Here is a 23,394-nt window from a genome sequence, read left to right as displayed (position 1 = left end):
TGTTTGTTTTTTTAATGTTAGTTTGACAATTCATTCCTTTTTTTCACAACATTTTCTTTCTTTTTTAAAATTTGATATTTTCCCTTTTCCTGGCCTCTCCCCCCACCCCCACCACTAGAGTCCCCTATTCTATCATACCTCCCCCTGCTTCAATGAGGGTGTTCCTCCACCCACTCATCCACTCACACCTTCCTGCCCTCAGTTCCCCTACACTGGAGCATCTATCCAGCCTTCATAGAACTAAGGACCTCTCCTCCCATTGATGCATGACAAGGCCATCCTCTGCAACATACAGAGCTGGAATCGTGTGTACTCCTTTGTTGATGACTTAGTCCCTGGGAGCTCTTGTGGGACTGGTTGGTTGATATTGTTGTTTTTTGTGTGGGGTTGCAATCCCTTTCAACTCCTTTGTTCCTTTCTCTTAACTCCTCTATTGGGGACCCTGTGCAAAGTCCAATGGTTGGCTACAAGCATCCAATGCTGTATTAGTAAGGCTCTGGCAGGGCCTCTCTGGAGACAGCCATATCAGGCTCCTTTAAGCTTGCACTTCTTGGCATCCACTATAGTGTCTAGGTTTGGTAACTATATATGAAATGAATCCCCAGGTGGGACAGTCTCTGGATGGATGGCCTTTCCTTCAGTCTCTGCTCTACACTTTACGTCCATATTTGCTCCTGTAAGTATTTTGTTCTCCTTCTAAGAAGGTCCAAAGCACCCATACTTTGTTCTTCCTTCTTATTGAGCTTCATATAGTCTGAATTGTGTCTTGGTTATTTGGAGCTTTTGGTCTTAACAGTGAGTGCACACCATGTGTGTTCTTTTGGGATTGGATTACCTCACTCAGGATGATATTTTCTAGTTCTAATCATTTGCCTAAGAATTTCATGATTTCACCATTTTTAATAGCTGACTAGTACTCCATTGTGTAAATGTACCACATTTTCTGTATCCATTCCTCTGTTGAAAGACATCTGGGTCCTTTCCAGCTTCTGGCTATTATAAATAAGGCTGCTATGAACATAGTGGAGCATGTATCCTTACTACAAGTTGGAACATCTTCTGGATATATGCCCAGAAGTGGTATTGCTGGATCCTCCTGTAGTAGTATGTCCAATTTTCTGAGGAACCGCCAAACTGATTTCCAGGGTAGTTGTACCAGCTTGCAATCCAATCAGCAATGGAGGTGTGTTCCTCTTTCTCTACATTCTTTGCAGCATCTGCTGTCATATGAGTTTTCGATTTCAGTCATTCTGACTGGTGTGAGGTGGAATCTCAGGGTTGTTTTGATTTGCATTTCCCTGATGACTAAGAATGTTGAACATTTCTTTAGGTGCTTCTCAGCCAATTGGTATTCTTCAGTTGAGATTTCTTTCTTTAGCTCTGTTTCCCATTTTTTAATAGGGTTATTTGGTTCTTTGGAGTCTAACTTCTTATGTTCTTTGTATATATTGGATATTAATCCTCTTTTGGATGTAGGATTTGAAAAGAACTTTTCCCAATCTGTTGGTTGCCATTTTGTCCTATTGACAGTGTCCTTTGCCTTAGAGAAGCTTTGCAGTTTTAAGAGGTCCTATTTGTCAATTCTTGATCTTAGAACATAAGCATAAGTGATCTGTTCAGGAAAATTTCCCCTGTGCCCATGTGCTTGAGGCTCTTCCCCGTTTTCTTGTCTGTTAGTTTCAGTGTGTCTGGTTTTATGTGGAATTCCTTGAACCACTTAGACTTGAGGTTTGTACAAGGAGATAAGAATGGATCACTTTGCATTCTTCTGCATCCTAACCGCTGTTGAGCCAGCACCATTTCTTAAAAATGATATCTTTTTTCCACTCAATGGTTTTAGCTCCTTTGTAAAAGATCAAGTAACCATAAGTGTGGGGGTTCAATTCTGGGTCTTCAATTCTATTTCATTGATCTACCTGTCTGTTGCTGTACCAATACCATGCAATTTTTATCACTATTGCTCTGTAGTACAGCTTGAGGTCAGGATTGGTGATTCCCCCAGAAGATTGTTTATTGTTGAGAATAGTTTTCCCTACCCTGGGATTTTTGTTATTACAGATAAATTTGGAAATTGCTCTTTCTAACTCTATGAAGAATTGAGTTGGAATTTTGATGGGGATTGCATTGAATCTGTAGATTGCTTTTGGCAAGATGGCCATTTTTACTATATTAATCCTGCCATTCCATGAGCATGGGAGATCTTTCCATCTTCTGAGATCTTCTTCGATTTCTTTCTTCAGAGATTTGGAGTTCTTGTCATACAGATATTTCACCTGCTTGTTTAGAGTCACACCAAGATATTTTATATTATTTGTGACTATAGTGAAAGGTGTTTTTTCCCTAATTTCTTTTTCAGCCTGTTTATCCTTTGAGTAGAGGAAGGCCACTGATTTGTTTGAGTTAATTTTATTTTATTTTATTATTTTTTTAATATATTTTTAAAGATTTATTTATTTATTTATTTATTTATTTATTTATTTATTTATTTATTATATGTAAGTGCACTGTAGCTGTCCTCAGACACTCCAGAAGAGGGAGTCAGGGATGGTTGTGAGCCACCATGTGGTTGCTGGGATTTGAACGAAGAGCAGTTGAGTGCTCTTACCCACTGAGCCATCTCACCAGCCTGAGTTAATTTTATATCTAGCTACTTTGCTGAAGTTTTTTTTTTAGCAGGTTTAGGAGTTCTCTGGTGAAATTTTTTTTGGGTCACTCTATCATATCACCTTCAAAGAGTGATATTTTGACTTCTTCCTTTCCAATTTGTATCCCTTTGACCTCCTTTTGTTGTCTAATTGCTGTGGCTAATACTTCGAGTACTATATGTTGAACAGGTAGGGTGAGAGTGGACAGCCTTTTCTAGCCCCTGATTTTAGTGGGATTGCTTCAAGTTTCTGTCCCTTTTAGTTTGATGTTAGTTACTGGTTTGCTGTATATTGCTTTTAGTGTGTTTAGGTAAATCTGAATGTAAGTTTGTGTACCAAATGCATGCTTGGTGCCTGTGGAGGTCAGGTTTGGCCATTGGCACTCTTGGAACTGAAGTTCTTCACTAAATTGTAAAGGAGATGTTCATTTCTGATAATGTCTGTTTGAGTTTCTAAAGGCATCTGATATTCAGGATTAAATTAAGTTCTATAGCTGTAATTTTCTGTTTCAGTAAATAGAGTATCAATTCCTTTTACAGTTACCTTAGCCCCTTCTATCCTCTGTATCCCATTGGTTTTTTAATATATCCCAGACTTCTTAGAGGTATTAGTTATATTTTTTAGTTTTCTTCTTCAGCCTTAAGGTACATTTTTAAGGTTGTTTGTTTGTTTTGTTTTCTGTTCTGGAGTCAACCGTATCTTTGGAATTTTGGTGGTGGAGCTTCCCTCTCGTATAAAGAAGAGTGAGTCTTCCAGAAGACTACTGCCTGGTATTCAAGGTCTTACAATTGTTCTAACCCCCTACTTTTGTGATGGTTTTGGAGGTGTAAGGATTGGTGTCATCGATTGGTGCTGGGCACACCACAGTATGTTCTCTGCATTGTTATTCATTGTGGCTTTTTGTAACAGTCTCCTTACTGTAAAAAGAAGCTCCTTACACGAGGGATGAGAGTGCACTTATATGTGAGTATAAAATATTGTTTTGGAAAGTGACAACATTAGGGTCTCTTCTTGGTTGCATGGCCTCGCCAGACATGAGCATTTAGCTAGTTTTCAGTATGAGGCATGAATTCCTTCTTATTGAGCAGACCCTAGGTCCCAGTATGTAAGTACCACCATTTCACTTATAGAGATACCTTGTCTTGCTGTGCATTGCTGTGGTTTTTATATATTATATAGCTAGATAGGATTGTTTGGTTGGTTGGTTGGTTGGATTTTGTTGTTGTTGTTCTTGTTGATTTTCCGTTAGCTTCTCCCTCCCCCCCTTTTCATATTATATAGTACCTTTTATTTCTGAGAAAGATTGTGTTCAGGAAGGAGGATCCAAGGTTTCAAGCCGCTTAATTCTTCTAAGCCCTTGTCAAAACAGCATGGTGAATTCAGCAATAGGGACTTGCCTTCACATTCTTAGAGACATCCAAGGACAACAACAATAGTCTACATTGTTTTGAGAGTTGACCAGCAACTGGAAGGGAGGTTTCCTATGCCTAATACATGGGTTTTTGTATCCTGCTAGTTCATTCTATAGAGCCCTAACCACCATGGTTTCCTTTAACATCTCAGCTTTATAAGGGTAATCCAGTTAATGAACTAGAGGTTTGTAGCTAGGAACTACAGACAAGTGATATAGCATGCGATATTTGTCTTTTTAGATCTGGATGTTCACTAGATTGTTTCTTTGGCTGTGTAGAAAGAAGCTTTTTATGAATTCCCATTTCTGTTTTCTTCTAGGATTCACAGACTTTAACATTTCACATTGAGGTCTTTGCCTCACTTGGAGCTATATTTTTGTAAAGGGCAGTAAGGTCTAAAGTTCATTCATTTTATGACCCTCCAATTTTCCCAGCACCATTTCTTACAGATACAGTCATTACTCCAGTAATGCTTTTGCCATCTTTACTAAGTATCCGATGCTTATAGCTACGTGAAAGTACGTTTGGGCTACCTGTTTTGTCACATTGGTCTAAATATCCTTTTTTTCTGCTAGTATTACATTGTTTTTACTACTATGGCACTGTAGTATATTGAAATGATAATTCCTTTAATAGTGTTCTTTTTTGTTAGAACATCTTTTATGGTTTTATGTGTATTTTATAGTTTTTAAAAACATTTCTGTAAAGAATGTGGACATTTTGATAGGGATTACATTAAATCTGTGAATCACTTTTGGTCAAATGGTCATTTTCACAATATGAATTCTAACAACCCATGAGCATGGGCGGTCTTTCTATCATCCAGTGTATTTCTCAGTCAGTTTCTCTAGGGATTTCAAGTTTTCATTGTAGGAGCTTTTCACCTGCTTGGATGGGTCATTCCTGGAGACTTTCTTTTCTCTGAGGCTGTGTAAATGGCTGCATGTTCATCATCTTTCTCAGCGTATTTGTTGTTGCTATATAGAAAGGCTTCTCAGTTTTTAAGTTGATTTTTTTTTTTTTGTATTGTGCCACTTTACTGAAATAGTTAATTATTTCTACTCTTTTTAAATTTTTTTATTAGGTATTTTCCTCGTTTACATTTTCAATGCTATCCCAAAGATCCCCCATATCCACACCTCCCCAATCCCCTACCCACCCACTCCCCCTTTTTGGCCCTGGCGTTCCCCTGTACTGGGGCATCTAAAGTTGGCAAGTCCAATGGGCCTCTCTTTGCAGTGATGGCCGACTAGGCCATCTTTTGATGCATATGCAGCTAGAGACAAGAGCTCCGGGGTACTGGTTAGTTCATATTGTTGTTCCACCTATAGGGTTGCAGTTCCCTTTAGCTCCTTGGGTAATATCTCTAGCTCCTGCATTGGGGGCCGTGTGATCCATCCAATAGCTGACTGTGATCATCCACTTCTGTGTTTGCTAGGCCCTGGCATAGTCTCACAAGAGAGAGCTATATCTGGGTCCTTTCAGCAAAATTTTGCTAGTGTGTGCAATGGTGTCAGTGTTTGGAAGCTGATTATGGGATGGATCCCTGCATATGGCAATCACTAGATGGTCCATCTTTTTGTCACAGCTCCAAATTTTGTCTCTGTAACTCCTACCATGGGTGTTTTGTTCCCATTTCTAGGAAGGGGTAAAGTGTCCACACTTTGGCCTTCCTTCTTGAATTTCATGCGTTTAGCAAGTTGTATCTTATATCTTGGGTATCCTAAGTTTCTGGGCTAATATCCACTTATCAGTGAGTACATATTGTGTGAGTTCCTTTGTGATTGGGTTGCCTCACTCAGGATGATGCCCTCCAGGTCCATCCGTTTGCCTAGGAATTTCATAAACTCATTTTTTTTAATAGCTGAGTAGTATTCCACTGTGTAAATGTACCACATTTTCTGTATCCATTCCTCTGTTGAGGGGCATCTGGGTTCTTTCCAGCTTCTGGCTATTATAAATAAGGCTGCTATGAACATAGTGGAGCATGTGGCCTTCTTACCGGTTGGGACATCTTCTGGATATATGCCCAGGAGAGGTATTGTGGGATCCTCCGGTAGTACTATGTCCAATTTTCTGAGGAACCGCCAGACTGATTTCCAGAGTGGTTGAACAAGCTTGCAATCCCACCAACAATGGAGGAGTGTTCCCCTTTCTCCACATCCTCGCCAGCATCTGCTGTCACCTGAGTTTTTGATCTTAGCCATTCTGACTGGAGTGAAGTGGAATCTCAGTGTTGTTTTGATTTGCATTTCCCTGATGATTAAGGATGTTGAACATTTTTTCAGGTGCTTCTCAGCCATTCAGTATTCCTCAGGTGAGAATTCTTTGTTCAGCTCTGAGCCCCATTTTTAATGGGGTTATTTGATTTTCTGGAGTCCACCTTCTTGAGTTCTTTATATATATTGGATATTAGTCCCCTATCTGATTTGGACTAGGTAAAGATCCTTTCCCAATCTGTTGGTGGCCTTTTTGTCTTATTGACGGTGTCTTTTGCTTTGCAGAAGCTTTGCAGTTTCATGAGGTCCCATTTATCGATTCTCGATCTTACAGCACAAGCCATTGCTGTTCTATTCAGGAATTTTTCCCTTGTACCCATGTCTTTGAGGCTTTTCCCTTTTAAATTTTTAATGTAGGAACTTAGAGGTATAAGATTTCCTTTTCAAACTGTTTACAGTGGGTCTCAGAGGTTTTGTTGTATTTATATTTTCAGTTAATCCCATGTATATTTAAAAGATCTTTTTTGATTTCTTTGCTCCTTGAGTCTTATAATTTTGAGAGGTTCATTTGGATGGAGTTTTTAAATTGTATTCCATTGATCAGATTTGATACACAGAGTTATTTCAGTTTTCTAAATGTGTTCACCTTTGCTTTCAGGGGATTCACTAGGATAGACAGGAGTCAGCATGTAGGTACCAGGATAGGACTTCAGGTTGCATATTTCTCCCACCCTCGGCCCCTGGAGGCATCGAGGACTATGAACTTCCTTCTTAGAACTTCTTTCATCGTATCGCCTAAGTTTTGGTATATTACATTTTTGTGTTTGTTCTTTACTGGAATTTTTATATTTTTTTGATTACTTCAATGACTTATTATTTTGAGGTGTATTATTTAATCTCTCTGAGTTTATATGTTTTCAGGTTTGTTTTTTTTTTTTTAAGTTTTCAGAGGTTTCTTTTTTTTTTTTTCTTTTATTGAATATTTTCTTTCTTTACATTTCAAATGTTATCCACTTTCCAAGTCTCCCCTCTGGAAACCTCCTATCCCATACCCTGTCCCCCTGCCTTTATGAGGGTGCTCCCCCACCCACCTACTCACACCTTCTCGCCTTGACATTCCCCTATACTGGGGCATCGAACCCCCACAGGACCAAGGGCCGCTCCTTTCTCTGATGTTCCACATATGCGGCAGGAGCCATGGGTCCCTCCATGTGTGGTGGTCCAGTCCCCAGGAACTCCTCTGGGGCGCCTGGCCAGTTGACACTGTTGCTCCCCACACAGGGCTACAAACCCCCTCAGCTCCTTCAGTCCCTTCTCCAACTCCTCCATCAAGGACCCCTAGCTCAGTCCAATGGCTGCAAGCACCTCCCTCTGTATTTTCTGTACTTTTGCTGTTCATTTCTTTCTTTCTTTCTTCCACTGTGGTAAGATAGGATATAGGCAGTTATTTCAGTTTCCCTAAATTCTGTTGAGACTCGCTTTCTATTTCATCTGTAGTCTAGTTGGGGTAAATTTCCATGGGCTACTGAATGTATATTCTGTAGTGTATAGTTGGGGTAGTGTTCCATATTTCTGTTATGCCTGTTGCATCTTTTGAGGTAATTTAATTCCATGCATCTCTATATTCATCTGGATCATGTGTCTTATAGTAAGAGTGGTAAAGTCTCCCACTGTTGGTATGTTGGTGTTAATAATCTTTGATTATATCTTTAGTTATAAGTGTCTCATGAAATTGGGTCTATCTGTGTTGAAGGTGTTTTACGTTTGGATTTTGTAATGTCCTTTTAATGAATTGTTTACCTAATGAGTATGAATGAAGTGACCTTTATTTCTCCTTACTAGATTTGGGTTGAAGTATATTTTCTCAGCAATTAGACAAGCAACACCTGTTTGTTTTCTAATGCCATTTGCTTGGAATACATTTTTATGTCCTTCCATTATAAGGTAATGTTTGTCTTTGATGGTGAGCTATGTTTCATGTAAAAAGCAAAAAGGAGGATCCTGTTTTCTAATCCAGTGCTCTTCTCATGTGGTTCACTTTGAATAAATGAGAACATTAATATTCAGTTATTATTAAAAGGTATGTGTAATTCCAAAATTTCCTTAAATTTTGTTGTCCATTATGTTTTTAACAACTACTTTAGTACCCTCTACTTTTACTTGTAGCGTCTTGGATGGGCTTTTTGGTTTGGTTGGTTTTTTGTTTGTTTATTTTCTTCAGTCCAGAGCTTCCCTTCCAGTATTCTATTGAACTGGCTTAGTGATCATTAATTACTTTATCCTACATTTATCATCTTTCTACTTCAGTTCTGCCACATGTATTAAGACTGACAGCTCTGATCTTTCAGAACTTGAAATATATCTTTCTGTACTCTTCTATTAATGTTTCCATTGGATATTTACCAGTACATCTACACTTCCTTTATATTAACTGTGTTTCTCTGTAATTCTTTCAGCAGTTTGTGTTTTTTGAACATATGCATGTTCTATGAGATTGGTAAATTTTTTGTAGCAGATTAAGTGTCTCGGATTAACTGTGATTTTTGCATCAGCACTGTTCGTCTGATGCTAGATAAATGGTTGAGTTTTTTGCTGTTACAGATGTTTTAAATTCAGATTACCTTTTATTTTCAGTTGACATGTTTACAGTGTTCAGGAAAGACTAGGTTGTATAGAGTTGAGTTCATATTTTCCTCTTTAAGAATCAATTTAATGATGTTAAGGACACAGGGCTCTAGTTCCATAGCTCCCCTGAGAGTTGATTACTGCCTGCAGCAACACTCACTGTAGCAGTGATTGCACTGAAAAAAGTACAATCACATCTTAAATACTTGAAGTGCTTTGGTGATTAAAAGGACACTGATAGTACTTTGTGTAATAATGTATTGGTTATTGTGGGCATGAGTGAGGGAAAGTCACAGTAATACTAAGCATTTGATTGCTAAATAGGTCGAAGAACAGAAGTGGAAGATAAAATTATGCAGGGTTGGGGAGATACTTAAATGCAGAGTGAGAATCGAGGACTAAAATAATTGCAGGTAAAATAATAATCGGGTAACACATAGCAGTTTAATCTGCAAGAGGAGGAGGAGGAGGAGTCATGTTAGTTTGTCAATCAGACAAACGTGTTTCTGAGGAGAGGTCAGAGAAAGAGGACTAAGACAACTGAAAAACAAATATGGACGGGAATAAAAGAAAAGTATGAACAGTGCGATATCAGAATGTCCTACTGCATTCATCTTGGATATCGTAAAAATAACACATAGTTGCAAGGTCAGGTGGGAGGTGCAAAGAGTCCAGCTATAGAACCAGTCTCAGTTCATTCCCTGACTTCACAGAACAATGTGGTGTAGGGGCAAATGCTCTCCACCTTAGAGGTATCCCTGGGTTTGGGAATGAAGTACCTGCTACTTTATGACTTCAATGAAATGTCAGCCCAGAGTAGGGTCTGAAGTCTTAAGTTCCCTGACTTCCAAGCATATCTTGTTGTGGGATCTGAAGTGTTAGTGGGCTCTCTGGCCTCAGAGGGTGGCCAGGTGCAGTCCAAAGTCTCCCTTACACTCCCAAATTTCACAGGGTGACATAAGCTGGGATCTGAAGGCTCATCACATGCCTTGTGTGAAGAGCACTTATCAGTGGGCTATGAGGTGCTCAGCAATTATGGTATCCACACAAAATTTGTGTTTCAAATTTGCCTGGTTTGTTCACACAAACGTTCCTTATGATAGCATGCTAAAGTAAAAGTTAAACATCTCTAAGCGGAGAACAGTTGGCTGGGAATAAAATGCTTGTATAGTGCGGATGCTTCAGAAGCTTGCAGGCTCAGGCCATATCCACGGTGAAGAGGTTGGGAGGATGGCACTCGTGGAGTGTCCAGGACATCCTTGAGAGCATAGGCTATGTGATCAACAGGTGGGGTTCCGTGAGCCCAGGGCCACACACATCTTGCAAATGAATATCAACATAAGCTAGAGAAACCTTTCTCTGGAACACAGCAGTATGATCCTGGGAACCATTTCCAAAGTTCTAATTTAGTATCAGTTCATTAGGTGGTAGCTTTGCTCTATCAGGCCTCACACCTGGCGATTGGTTCATCAGCAGATCAGCACCACCTCCTGTTTAGTCCATCAGCATAGCAAGACTTGTCTTGGGTTATGTTCTTACCTAAACCACCAGGCTGCCTGCCTGGAGTGTCCTTCTGAGCTCTTTCTTCCTAGCTCTATCAGAGCTGCCTGATAGCAAATTTAGACATCACATAAAAAGTTAAACTAAATTATATTTTAACTTACATAACATTATGTCATGTATGTTCCTAACATCTTGACTTCACAAAATGACCCAAGACTGTTTCTGAAATGTTGACATTTCCTGCTTCCTTTACCTTAAAAGAGAATTGGATATGAGAACACAGAAGTATAAAAGCAACTGGTCTTATTTGGAGTATGTCTTAAGTAAGCACAGCTAGCATGACCAGTAAATAATATCACCTGGCAGTTTGCAAAAGCAAGTCTTCTAAGCTAGTGAGCTCTCATTACAAGTATTTGTAGACTGTTCTTTTGCTTAAAAACTGTGAATACAGTTTGTGGCTGTAAGGTTTAGATACTATATTACGTACTCAGGGAAAGCCGGTAACCATCTTCTGAAATGGTGTTCAGAAACTTACGCAGATGTATTTTATTTGAACTGCAGTATTTTATTTGTCTTTTTTTTAATTATGAAAAAATGAGAAGGTTCTCACTTAGTAGCTTCACTATCTCTGTATGTACTTTCTGGCTGGCCATATCTCTTAGACAGTGTATGCTTTTGTTCTTAAAATAGCCTATATTATAGTTTCAATGATTAACTTACGACAGACTTAACGTCAAAGATTCATGTGGAGTCACTTGTGTACCTGTTCCTAATTTTTTTGTATTCTTTTTGATAATAGAATCGAGTGGAAATAAATGATTTAGACCCTGAGGTATTTAAAGAAATGATGAGATTTGTTTACACAGGAAAAGCACCAAATCTTGATAAAATGGCTGACAACTTGTTGGCAGCTGCAGACAAAGTAAGTAATGGGGTTTTTAAAGGACAAAATAAAAAAAAAAAAAACAAAAACAAAAATCCTCCAACTTGCTATTTATTGGAAGCTATTATACATAAAAAGCTAAAAGTAATTTTTGATATAACTTAAGTTGTACTATTTGTTAGATAACTTGCATATTTTTATAAAATAGAATAAAGTAGACTACTATAGAAAAAAATGGTCTAAAATATCAATATGATAGGAAAGTATGAGGGGCCTGGAATTTTCCATAGAGGATTAAGGCATAAGCTTAATAATTTCTAAGATAAATGCAACATATTGTTGCATATAACATGTTATTGGAGCTTAGAGTACACTGCACAACCTTTGTGTATTTCCCTTCAAAACAATGTGCTTTACATTGTTCTCTTTATAGATTTAATATGATAGCGTAGAAAAGAAAAATTTAATACTTTTGTTATATTCTATTGTAAATATGTTCTGTCTTTTTCAACACAGAGAAACTGCAAAAATATCAGGAAAGTTTTGGATCTTCTCAGTCTCAATCCTAAAAACATATTTATCATACATACACTTAGCAGTTTTATATTCTAACTGTGTAAAGAACATTTAATCTTCAGGGGAGAAAAAAGAGTAGATAAAGTTTAAATACTTAACAAATATACTAATGAAGTTCATTAAATAAAAATGACAAGTATCATTAAAGAAGTAGAGATTAAAACCATCATGGTGTATATCTATACACCCATTATAATGACTAAAATCAAGTCTATATATGAGACTTGACAAAGATCTGGAAGAATTAAGATTCTCAGACACTTTTGTTAGGAGCATGGAATGGTACAACCACTTTAGAAAATTAAAGTTTCTTTTGAAGTCAAATAAAAACTTGCCATGTATTCCATTGTGTTTACTTTGAGAATTTTAACCCTTCTACCACCCACTAAAAACATATACCTATTTTGATTGGAGATTTATATCGGTATTTATAACTGTAATAGTTAAGAACTAGCAATAAATATAAATGTTCATCAACTTGTAAATATATGTTATTCAGTAGTAAATGCTAAGTTTGAAGTATTAGAAAAGAAAATGAATTGTTATAGTAGGTATCTGGTACACAAACGAGCTATGTACATATATACATTTATATACACACATATGTAAATATATAGAGAGGAATGAGAAAAAGATGTTCATATTTAAGGACCTAATGCTTAGCAGTAAGAAGGGGCTGAACTATGATCAATGATGTGCACGAGCCTGAAAATAGTCACACTGAATAGCAGTACTAGATGGTAAGTATATACTGTGTAATTACATTTGTGAAAATAACTTATGAAGATACAAGATCATTTCTCAGCAGCACATCTCAGTAGCACAGAAGCTGCTTGGAATTGAATGGTAAAAGATAAATTTCAAAGGGTATATTCATTCTTTTGGATGATGAGTTTATGCTTGTATTAAATCATCAAGGTAAAAATTTTAAATAAGTGCTATTTATTTTCTGTCATTAAACCTCAACAAACCTACTAATGCAGCTTTAATAACTGCAGAAAATTAGTAGTTACAGTATTTACTTAGCTTTCGGTTAAATCGTTCCTCAAGTTTGAATAGTGGCAGAAGAGATACAGTGTGCTACACACTAAGTGTAAAGTAGTAGAAAAGAAACTGAGTGGTTACAGGAGGGAACTGGCGGCACGTGTGAGCAAGAGGTACAAATGGGTGCTAGGCAGTCACTACTTCTACAGCTAGGCATTTCCACACTTAGTAGCCAGGGAGCTCAATAAGGCAGCTTGGTAACTATACTATTATCTCCTGATAGTGGAATGAATGCCTTTCTGTGGTTTAGCATCCTTAAAGCTAAGCTTGGGTTCTTTCCACCAAATTAGAAATGGAGGTATTAGGACACTTTTCACAATGGGGAATATGCACACCAGTGAAGATCTAATAAGTAGGGGATTTTTAAAAGGGTACTGTGTCTGCAGACAGCATACAGTAGAATGAGATAAAATAAAGGTGCTACCCAGAAGGAGAAATTTGAAAATGATGCCACAAGAAAAAGGACTGTAAACTTCTTTAAAGTCCACTATGGAAAATCTAGCAGACTGCTGTTATGCTTTCCCCACTTAGGAACAGTTTCACTAAGCTCTCTTTTTGTAATATGCTCATTGCTTTATTTCCTTTTACTAAACAAAATATAGCTTAAATTGTCTCTCAAATAAGTTCTTTGTTTTGAGAAGAAAAGAACTGAGGTAGATGTTTATCTGACAACATATTCTTTAGTACAAGTCATTACTAGGATAGATGTCTTGCATAAATTGTACTTTAAAACTTGCCACATTTTCACTTAAGACAGTCTCTAAAGTAAAGTAGTATTCTCCTGGATGTGTTCATTTACATTTTCTTCATAAGCTAAAGCCAACAGTATAGTGATTTAGAATAACATTAATTCAAAACAAATTTTCCTATGCTTTATCTACTATGTTACAAATTCCATGTGCTTACATATTAAATAAGGGGGATAAATGTTTAATAACTGTGTTTTCTTTTGGGTAGTATGCACTGGAACGGCTGAAGGTCATGTGTGAAGAAGCTTTGTGTAGTAACCTCTCAGTAGAAAATGTTGCTGATACCCTTGTCCTTGCAGATTTGCACAGTGCAGAACAGTTGAAAGCCCAGGCAATAGACTTTATTAATAGGTAAGCTATACTTGCATTTCATTGGACATGATACATTGCACATGTTTTCACTGGGATATTCTTTAACCCTGTCTAAATCTTCAATTCAGGTGCAGTGTTCTTCGACAACTTGGGTGTAAGGATGGGAAAAACTGGAACAACAAGTAAGATGTATATCTGTTTGCTCGTGAAGAATAATTGTGCCTTCCGATGAAGTCAACTTCCAGTTATTTTAAAAATAATAATTTTACTATTTTCAGTAGATTCCTTGAAGTTTGGCTTTTCATGCAAACTGAGATGGATGGTTTTGTGTTGTTGTTCGTTTGTTTTCTATTATAGGGTTTCTTTGTGTATCCTTGGTCTTCCTGGAACTAGCTCTGTAGACCAGGCTGTCGTCAAACTCATGAAAATCCACCTGCCTCTGCCTCTGTCTCTGGAGGTGTGAGTCACCACTGCATGGCAGGATGGATGCTCTTAATTTATTGAACAGGTACACATGCACATCACACACATGGTATATAGCTGAGTACAGGCATTATAAAGGTTGCTAGAAATCTGGCCTCTTGTTTTCAGAACATGGAAGGGTAAATCCCCAAGCCTTGGAAGTCTTTGAAATTTTTGTTGATTTTCATAGTGCTTGTTGATTGAACCCGAGGTCTTGCACATGCTATACAAAGACTCTACTACAGAGTTACCTATGTCTTAACCCTGTTCGAAATTTAATTTTGAGTCAAGATCTTATTAGTTTTTTTTTTTTTAGGGTAGATTCAGACTTGACTCTTCCTGCCTATACTGGCTAGTTTTGTGACAACTTGACACAGCTGGAGTTATCACAGAGAAAGGAGCTTCAGTTGGGGAAATGCCTCAATGAGAGAGATCCAACTGTCAGGCATTTTCTCAATTAGTGATCAAGGGGGAAAGGCCCCTTGTGGGTGGGACCATCTCTGGGCTGGTCATCTAGGGTTCTATAAGAGAGTATGCTGAGCAAACCAGGGGAAGCAAGCCAGTAAAGAACATCCCTCCATGGCTTTTGCATCAGCTCCTGCATTCTGACCTGCTTGAGTTCCAGTCCTGACTTCCTTGGTGATGAACAGCAGTATGGAAGTGTAAGCAGAATAAACCCTTTCCTCCCCAACTGCTTCTTGGTCATGATGTTTGTGCAGGAATAGAAACCCTGACTAAGACACTGCCCTAGCCTCTCAAATAGTGAGGATTACATATCAGTAGAACTTACAGGTTTGTTGGTTTGCTTGCTCCTGAATTAAATTCTTGCTATGTATTCTGGCCCATCATCAAACTCAGAGACTTCCTGTTTTACTACCTCAATAGCTAACTTATTACTATTTAGATCAACCAAATACTCTGCCTTATATACTAAGCTGCTTAATACTGTAAATCAGTAGCATGTTGATTGCTAAGAGGTTGCATAATTGCTAAGTCCTGCTAATCATAGATTTTTATATACAAAGTATTAGAAATGAATAATTTTCTACTTTGCCCCATCTCTTGTTGAATATTTTTGTTGCAATAACAAAAAGAAGAGATGATAAATTAGAGATTTTCATAAACTTTTGATTAGTTTTTCTTATAAATCCTTAAATTCTGCTTTTGAAAAATTATCAAAAGTTGACATACGAAATTACAGCCTGCCATGGGCTATTTATAGCAAAATATACTATTGAGGGCATGGGATAGTCAATATAATTTAAGGCAGACAGAATAAATATGCTGGGCTTTGGGTATAGGGGAGAGAGGGGGTAGGGAGCCCACGTCCGGCCAGAGTTCCTGTGCTCTGGGTAGGTGGACACTTTCCACTCGGCCCTGGGTGGGCATCTGGCTATGTGAAACCACTGACCCCACTCGGTGGGAGGTGGACAAGGGGTAGCCCCCCTACCAGAGTCTCAGTCTCCAGCATCCCACACTGGATATAGCATAGGAGATGAAAACAGGGCGACACTCTTGGCCCCAGGTATATTCAGTATATTCAATATATTTCAAGCACTGTTCTAATGTATTGCATATAAAATGACATTTTAAAAATGTCTTTGCTTTTAAGTAATTGATCTAATGGAGATAAATACACACATACACACCCTTTAAAGTGATCCATAGAAGATGATATGTACAGGTACTTGACTAAGCCCTGGGATTTAGTAATGGCTTCACAAATTGGACTGAACTGCTTTTTAAAACATGAATAAGAGGTAGCAGAAGGAGTGAGTGAGAAGGAAAGATCAGATATGACAGACTGAAAGGGATTCACAAAACAGAGCATAGCACTGTACATGGGTGCATAATTCTTTGTTTACTGAGTTCTCAGAACACTATTGCTTAGTACATAAAATACAGTTGCAAGCATAACAGATATTTCCCCTCTATGCAGGTAGTTTATGTTATATTGCAGATTGATTAAACAAGTAATTGAAATAAACTATGGAACCTAGTTTTATTTATATTACAGAAAACCAGAATAAAGAATATGTGAAGTATGTTGATAGTGTGAAAAAGGTAGAGAAAGTGAGCAAAGGTCAGCTCCCCCAAACCACATAGCATTAGGACTTTTGACATTGAAGTCGAAATAATGAATCTCTAGTAACAGTCAATGCCTCTGATGGGACACAGTAAAGCTTCCATTCATTCATCACATTGTTGATTCCACTCCTAACAGTTAGCAGGTTGATGAATGGGTACAGAAAGGTTGGAGGAATGTTGATATTTTAAAAACAGCTTATAGTTCAGGTAAATGGAAGGTATAGAGGAGAGAAGGAAGGGAAAGGAACTAATGTGTTACATTTTCAGTTGTTCTGATTGCTCATTGAGAGCATGTTATACATACAGGACACAATAAATAAAATAGTAAAGGAGAAACTGGACTGTAGAAGTAGAAATGCAAAGCTATAAAAAGGATAGAACCACATTTCTCACTTTTAAAACTTAAATGCAAGGAAAGAAAAGTGGGATAAAAAATAATCGAGTCCTATTTCTGTCGATGTGTTATGGAATCTGCAATAAGAGAAACAGTATAGGAGATTAAACACAAATCAGGAGAATATGTTAATCCAATTGTGAGATTATGAAGATTAATTTATGGATACTTGATGACATTTAGAATTAAAATGGGACTCTGATGCTTAATCAGAGGACTGTTTCTAGTATGGCTCTTGAATGTTTAACTTGAATCACTGGACAACAGGAAACCTTCAGCCAAAATTAAGGACAAAAAATCTTGAGACTTAAGGAGAAAGGTGATGAGTTCTCGTGCGACAGTGCTGAATTCATGAGACTTAAGGCTCATTCATGTAAAAAGAGCAGTTGACTACAGGGAAGCACTGAGATTTGACTTATCAGCAGTGATTAGTAGAAATGTGACAAGTGGATGAGATCGAATGCACAGTGTGGTAAAGGGAGAAGAGTGTTAAGTGAAAATTGGAACTCTGGAGAAAACCTATAAGAGGTATGCGTGAGAAGGGAAAAGAGATGATCGGCTCCTGGGACAGAAGTGGCTAGCCGTCAGTGGAGAGCCGTGGGAATGACGACACGCGTCTTAATGTTCAGACTGCAGACACTGTTCAGGTTTGCCCGAAAATGCTATGCTGTCTAAATCTTCAAAATGTTCAAGTTAAACAAACAAAAGCAAAAAAAAAATGATAACTGCAAAGCATTTGTAAAGTGTCTTTTCAGTAAACTTCATTTAATCTTGTTTTTCAGCCAAGCAACTGACATAATGGAAACATCGGGGTGGAAGTCCATGATTCAGTCTCATCCCCATTTAGTGGCAGAAGCGTTCCGAGCACTAGCATCTTCACAGTGTCCACAGTTTGGTATTCCACGCAAAAGGTTAAAGCAGTCTTGAGTCTTGTGTGGACAGTAGGAAATGCATTTGCCTTTCCTCCCCAGGTCCCGAAGGATTCCAATACAAACCATAAGTAACAGCCGCTTCTGTCTCTCGTCCACGGACAGAAGCTGGAAAGGCATTGCTTGCTTTCACATGGATAATTCATGGTTTATACTTCAGCTTTAAATCTGACTGATTGATTCACTTCAAGGCCTTAAATTGTCTTCAGTGACTTCTCTTGTTCATAGAATAGTTTAATTTTTTTTATTGTGCCTTGTCAGTTTGCCAAGGCTCTGCAGGATTGCACTAGCTCCACAATGCAGTAATATTGATAACTGATAATACTGAGTTTCAAAGGATCTTCCATTATTTTAGAAACAAAAGTATTTTATAGGTTTTGTTCTGTATGATCTCCAAGTATAAAACTAGGTTCTATTGGATTTTGAGATTGCCACAGGCATGTCCAATCTCAGTTGTGTAGACACTAAAGAGCCCGTTGCCATCCAGGTAAGTGATGGCCATACACTGCTCTGGTTTAAGTTATTTTTCATTTCAAGGAGCAGATAAGCAATGAGTTGACCTAAAATCTTAGTAATATTTGTTTAGTAATATGTGTTTGTCTGTATATTAACTGCTCAAGAACTGGTTTTATGCACATTTGTAAAGATTGAAAAATAATATGAAGTTAAGATTTCAATAAAAAGAAAGCATGGTTTTTGTTAATGTTTTAAATTTATAATGACTTACATTTGAAAGAAAAATTCAATAGATGTTAAAGTCAGGATGACCAAGTACATGTAATGAATGAGTGGGCCGATTAAGCAAGATATATGTGCACTTTTAATGTGGAAATTTTCTATGATAAATGGTACATATATATTTTCCTTTTTCGTGGATTAATAAGATTTAAATTATGTTTTAACATTTAAAAGAAGTTTTTATGACACATGGAGCCAATTTGGATATTCATGATAATAGATAAAATTACACTTGATTTTAGATTCATTGACTTGGATTTCAAATATTTATCATTGAGTTTATTATAGTTTTATTACATTTGGGGAAGGCACCTAACAAATTAGTCCTATATAGTCCTATTCTCTACATAAAGACGGAGCATGTTAGTGGAAAAACGGGTGTATATGCTTGTATTTTGCGAATATAGCTTTATTCCCTGTATTAAAATTTGTGTAATTTGTTTATTATAAAATTCAGGAAAAAAAGTAAGCATTTTTTGGGGTTTATGCAACTTTATTGAAAAATAAATCAATTACTAGGAGAGCTATTAGTTGATCACTCATCTATTGACAACTCTCATCATTTATCCAGTGCTATATTAAACAGTATTGGAAGATAGATTAACAATTTAAATGAAAATATCAAAATGTTTTGAGACCCTATTTTGGGATACAAAGAGTGTTTGACTTCCAATTTCCATTCTCGGTAGAACAAGAACAGATCATTTCCTTTATTGACATGCATAAAATACATCACATTTTCTGTTCTGCTGATGCTATAATTCAATACCAATTCTCCAGCCACATCAGTTATGAGCATAAAGTATATCATGTAACCTCAAACCTCTAACAGTGGAAGGTTTAAACAAGAACGGATGCTGCTAGAATAATGCTGCTTCCTTTGATGTGACAGCTGAGCATCCATCTCCCTCCCCCTCAGATGGCTTCTTCAACATGTTAGAGCAATGAGGACTGGTTTGGTCTAATAACCAAGTTAGAGTGAAGACATTGGCCACATAATACACATACTCCAGTTTTTTTTAAAAAATTCTGAATCTTGGGCAACTGTTCTCGTGTAACTACTTCAGTTTCTAAAAGCAGTTATTGTCCAAAGCTGGAAGAACTTAAGTCTTCTCAGATGAGCATGTGAATGAATGGAGGGAGGTAAACAAAAAATAAAATTAAAAAAGATGAGGTCTGATAGGGGAGCAGCCGGAAAATCAAAAAAGGGCCAGTAATTTAAAGTTTATTCCAGCTATAATGCAGGTTATTCTGACTGTAAGGTAGCGTCACATGGCATACTTCTGAGTCCGTTCCCGAGATCTTCTGTTGTATCCATCGCTGTCTGTTTTATAGATCCGTGCAATCTCTGGCACTAGGGGGTCATATGGGTCTGGGTCACATAGCAGTGAACAAATGGATAAAAGAGCCTTAGAAATAGTTACAGCAGGAGACCACTGTGATCTTAGAATATCAAGACAAATGCTGCCGTTACTGTTAATATTTGGATGATAAATTCTTGTTGGAAATGCAACCTTAGGTGGTTTGAAGGGGTGGGTAGTCTGTAGGAAAATGAATTGTCAAAAAGAATACACCACCTTGATATGGGCTGTCATTAGGTCCCATAATTGTGGCTTGCAAATGAAACATGTCATCTCCAACTGGACCTGCAGAACATTGTGCTGGAGGGTCACGGGCCAAATCACTAAGTTCCTTATTAATCCGTTTCAGCGCCATAGTCTGTGCTTTTCGCCGGGCTCCTCACTATCCCGAGGTGTACTCAAAGGTCCGGCCAAAACTCTTGATTATCCCGGCGGCGGGGAAGGGTTGTCTCTTCTTCTCACACCGGCTCTGGCAGACACAGGCGCTTGGGATGGAGGGGCCGATCTCACGAGAACCTCGTGGCCGGCTCGCCAGAGCTCCGGGTCTGCAATGACTTAAGGGCAGTTTTGTGCTCTCTTCCTGGTTCCGGACCCGCCAGCATATTGTTTTAAAATAGACTTTTTAACTATAGCTTTTTAGTTAACTGAAGCCATCTTAAAGTACATTGAGAAAATGCTGTCAAATAACCGTTAGTTATCAAGAGAAAACGAGCAAAGATTGTATTTTTAAATATTTCAGTTTTGATTCTTTGCTGTGTTAAAATGGTAAGAATTATTTGGAATAGAAGAAAATTTTTCAACTGACAATGGACTTTACCCTATATAAGAGAATTATGATGAGCAAAAGTTTATTCCCTTAATTTCATCATAATACAAACCCTGTTACATTAACAGTGTAAACTTTTAAACACACAAATACACTTTTAATACAAGATATTTTCATGGTCTAACAAAAAGCAAAGATTCCGCTCCGGGTTGAATACATTGTCACATTGTTATAAGAACTCTGAAGTCAATGTCCAACACATTGTAAATTGATTTATTGGTTTGGTCTATATTTCTAACCATGGTGAAATCAGTAGTAATGCCATATAATAAGCATTATAAATGTTTATTAATAATGTTCAAAATTTTCTTATACAGATTTTTGGTTTTAGTTTGCTAACATATATTCTACCAAAAATTTCCAACACTGTGATCTCTATCAGTGTTTTGCTGAATGCCCACTTTTTGGATGGTACAATACCAACCATTACACTCACAGAATCATACAATCTTTTCTGTTGTTGTTTTTTTTTTAATGTATATTTTAGTAGTTTTGGTTCTTGAGTGTGTGATAAAAGACTGTTTATTTTCTTCTTGGAGTGGCCTAATTGCATTTTCCCCATTCACTCATTTTTAAACTATATTCAACTTGGTCAAAATAGGTACTATTTCTGCCTAATACAATCTTTTTTGTTTTAAGTTACCAGTTTGCGCCTATTACATTTTAGTCACCTAATCAAGGCTTTTCTCAGAACACAATGAGTTGTTTTAAATATTACAGTTTAAAAATGTATCTATTGGAAAACTGTTATTTAGAGTAAGATTTAGAAATACTGTATTTGTGCCTTTTTCATTGTTTTGCTTTTTAATGTGTTTTGATATTTGGAGCACAAATATGAAGGTGCCATAAGATGGCTTGCTAATGTTACCTCCTTAAATACTTTCTATATTACTATCTTCAAATAATAATTGAAGAACCTTGAATGAAATGTGGTCCTTTGTGTGAGACATGTATGTGTTTATATTTTTTTGGGCTGTGTGTAATGTTTAAAGAGTGAATTTATGAAAATAGAACTTAAATATGCTGAAAGTTCAGATTAATTGAAGTATCTCATTTAAGTGAGCTTTATTTGAAAAGACAGTGGATTGCCAGAAGACAGTGTAATCCTCAAAAATGTGACCAGCATTCTGCATTATAAAATAGAAAAATAGTGCTGTTTTAGGATATCAAGGATAATTAAATTTTAAAAATAATTGCTTTAAATATTTTTAAAGTATCATGAACATTATTGTTTTATTTTTTAACTCGATCTAATTGAGTTTAAATTTTCAGAAATATTCATTTGCTCATTTAAACTTTATACATGAACTTTAAGTAGAAGTTTTTATATGAAATTATAGGTAAGAGCTTCAAGTATGGCTCAGTAATAGAATGCTTATGAATATTTGTGATCTATAGGTTGGATCCATAGCAACACCAACACACAAAAAATGGGATCATAGATACTATTCATTGTTAGAAAAATGCAACAGAGACTTGGGTAAGTTTTGTGAAAACCTCACTCAGCAGTTTTACCACATGTAGCGGTGAAACAATCTGTCTTACACATGCCTAGTCCGTGGTGGTTACATGGAGATATTTGCTGTGGTGGGAGAGGTGGGTGAATGGGTGACGGGCTTTCAGTGTTCTCAGAAAATAAACACAGCACTTTCAGCATACAGGAGAGTATTTTACAAACCTTTTTATATACAGATTGTGAGCTCCAACTTGAGTGTTCATGGAATGATAAAAATGTTGGCTATTTCTAACTGAAAAAAATACTGAGTGCCTCCAATGCAAGACTTCTTTGCTAGGAATGAAATCACGCTGTATTTTCTGTTATTATTGTGTATAAATTTATGTCTGAGAAGGAATACTTATTTTTAAATATTTTCCTGTTAGTAAAGTTTATTATATACTATAACTAGTTAATTTAACATTACTTACAGATGAGTTGAGTCCATTTTTCAAAATAAAGTTCTGCTAAAATTATTTAATTATTAGTTCAGAAGGAAATTGACTTTTAAGACTCAGACTCATACTCAGACCTTTAACATTTAATCTTCCTGGCCTTTCTTTAATCCATTTGTTGTTTTATGATGAGATTCACACTATTTGTATCATTGTTGGAAATAGATTTTGTGTTTCAGCACGTTGAGTTAAAATAAAATTGTTAGTACTTATTCAGAATTAATTTTCTTGCTTGGATTTATTTGCATCTGCTCTAAAATGTCTGCTTTAGTGTGCTGCTTTAACATGAAAATTTAAATTTCACATGCAAAGTACCTTTTACATAGGAAAGCTTATAGTTCTTACAGTTTAAAATATTGTTGCTATTAAAATGCAGACACAGTCAGGATATCCCTAAACAAGCTTACTAAAAATAACAAAGTGCTTAGTAGTTGTAGCCTTGATGTCAGGTAGGAGGACACCATGAGAAACCTTCTATGTACCCAATACATGCCCTAAATTCTTATTAGGATTGTAAAATAGAGGGTTTTTTTTTTCCATGTAAGTGTAATGAAATGATGTAGAAAAGTTGTAATCAGACCCAAAAATAATTTTAAAACACCCTTTTATTCCTGCACGGCAGCATTTAGCCTGATTGAGCGTGCTCAGATGAATGTTCTGTTCTGTTACCTCAGAGTA

At 36.9% G+C, this 23,394-nt stretch overlaps 1 protein-coding gene and 1 pseudogene across 14 annotated transcripts in view; one reads left to right on the top strand and one right to left on the bottom strand.

Annotated features, from left to right (window-relative positions):
- Spopl (speckle-type BTB/POZ protein-like) overlaps positions 1 to 21,689 on the top strand; it is a 64,667-nt gene extending 42,978 nt beyond the window's left edge. For 4 of the 14 annotated variants that reach the window (XM_017319323.2, XM_030252194.1, XM_006498414.3 and 1 more), the window contains 4 exons: positions 11,204 to 11,326; positions 13,865 to 14,007; positions 14,097 to 14,150; positions 17,695 to 18,557. In XM_017319323.2, coding sequence (XP_017174812.1) covers positions 11,204 to 11,326; positions 13,865 to 14,007; positions 14,097 to 14,150; positions 17,695 to 17,839 — 465 coding nt within the window. In that variant the 3' untranslated portion in view covers positions 17,840 to 18,557. Of the gene's footprint in view, positions 1 to 8,118; positions 8,357 to 11,203; positions 11,327 to 13,864; positions 14,008 to 14,096; positions 14,151 to 17,694 lie in introns of those variants that run through there. The other 10 variants (NM_001165998.1, NM_029773.2, NM_001165997.1 and 7 more) reach the window with 7 other exon arrangements.
- Positions 19,017 to 20,544, bottom strand: Gm13331 (predicted gene 13331; annotated as a pseudogene).
- Positions 21,690 to 23,394: the final 1,705 nt, after the last annotated feature.

This window comes from Mus musculus, chromosome 2, assembly GCF_000001635.26.
Source record: "Mus musculus strain C57BL/6J chromosome 2, GRCm38.p6 C57BL/6J".
Taxonomy (NCBI): Eukaryota; Metazoa; Chordata; class Mammalia; order Rodentia; family Muridae; genus Mus; species Mus musculus.
This window is presented reverse-complemented; position numbering and strand designations above follow the sequence as displayed.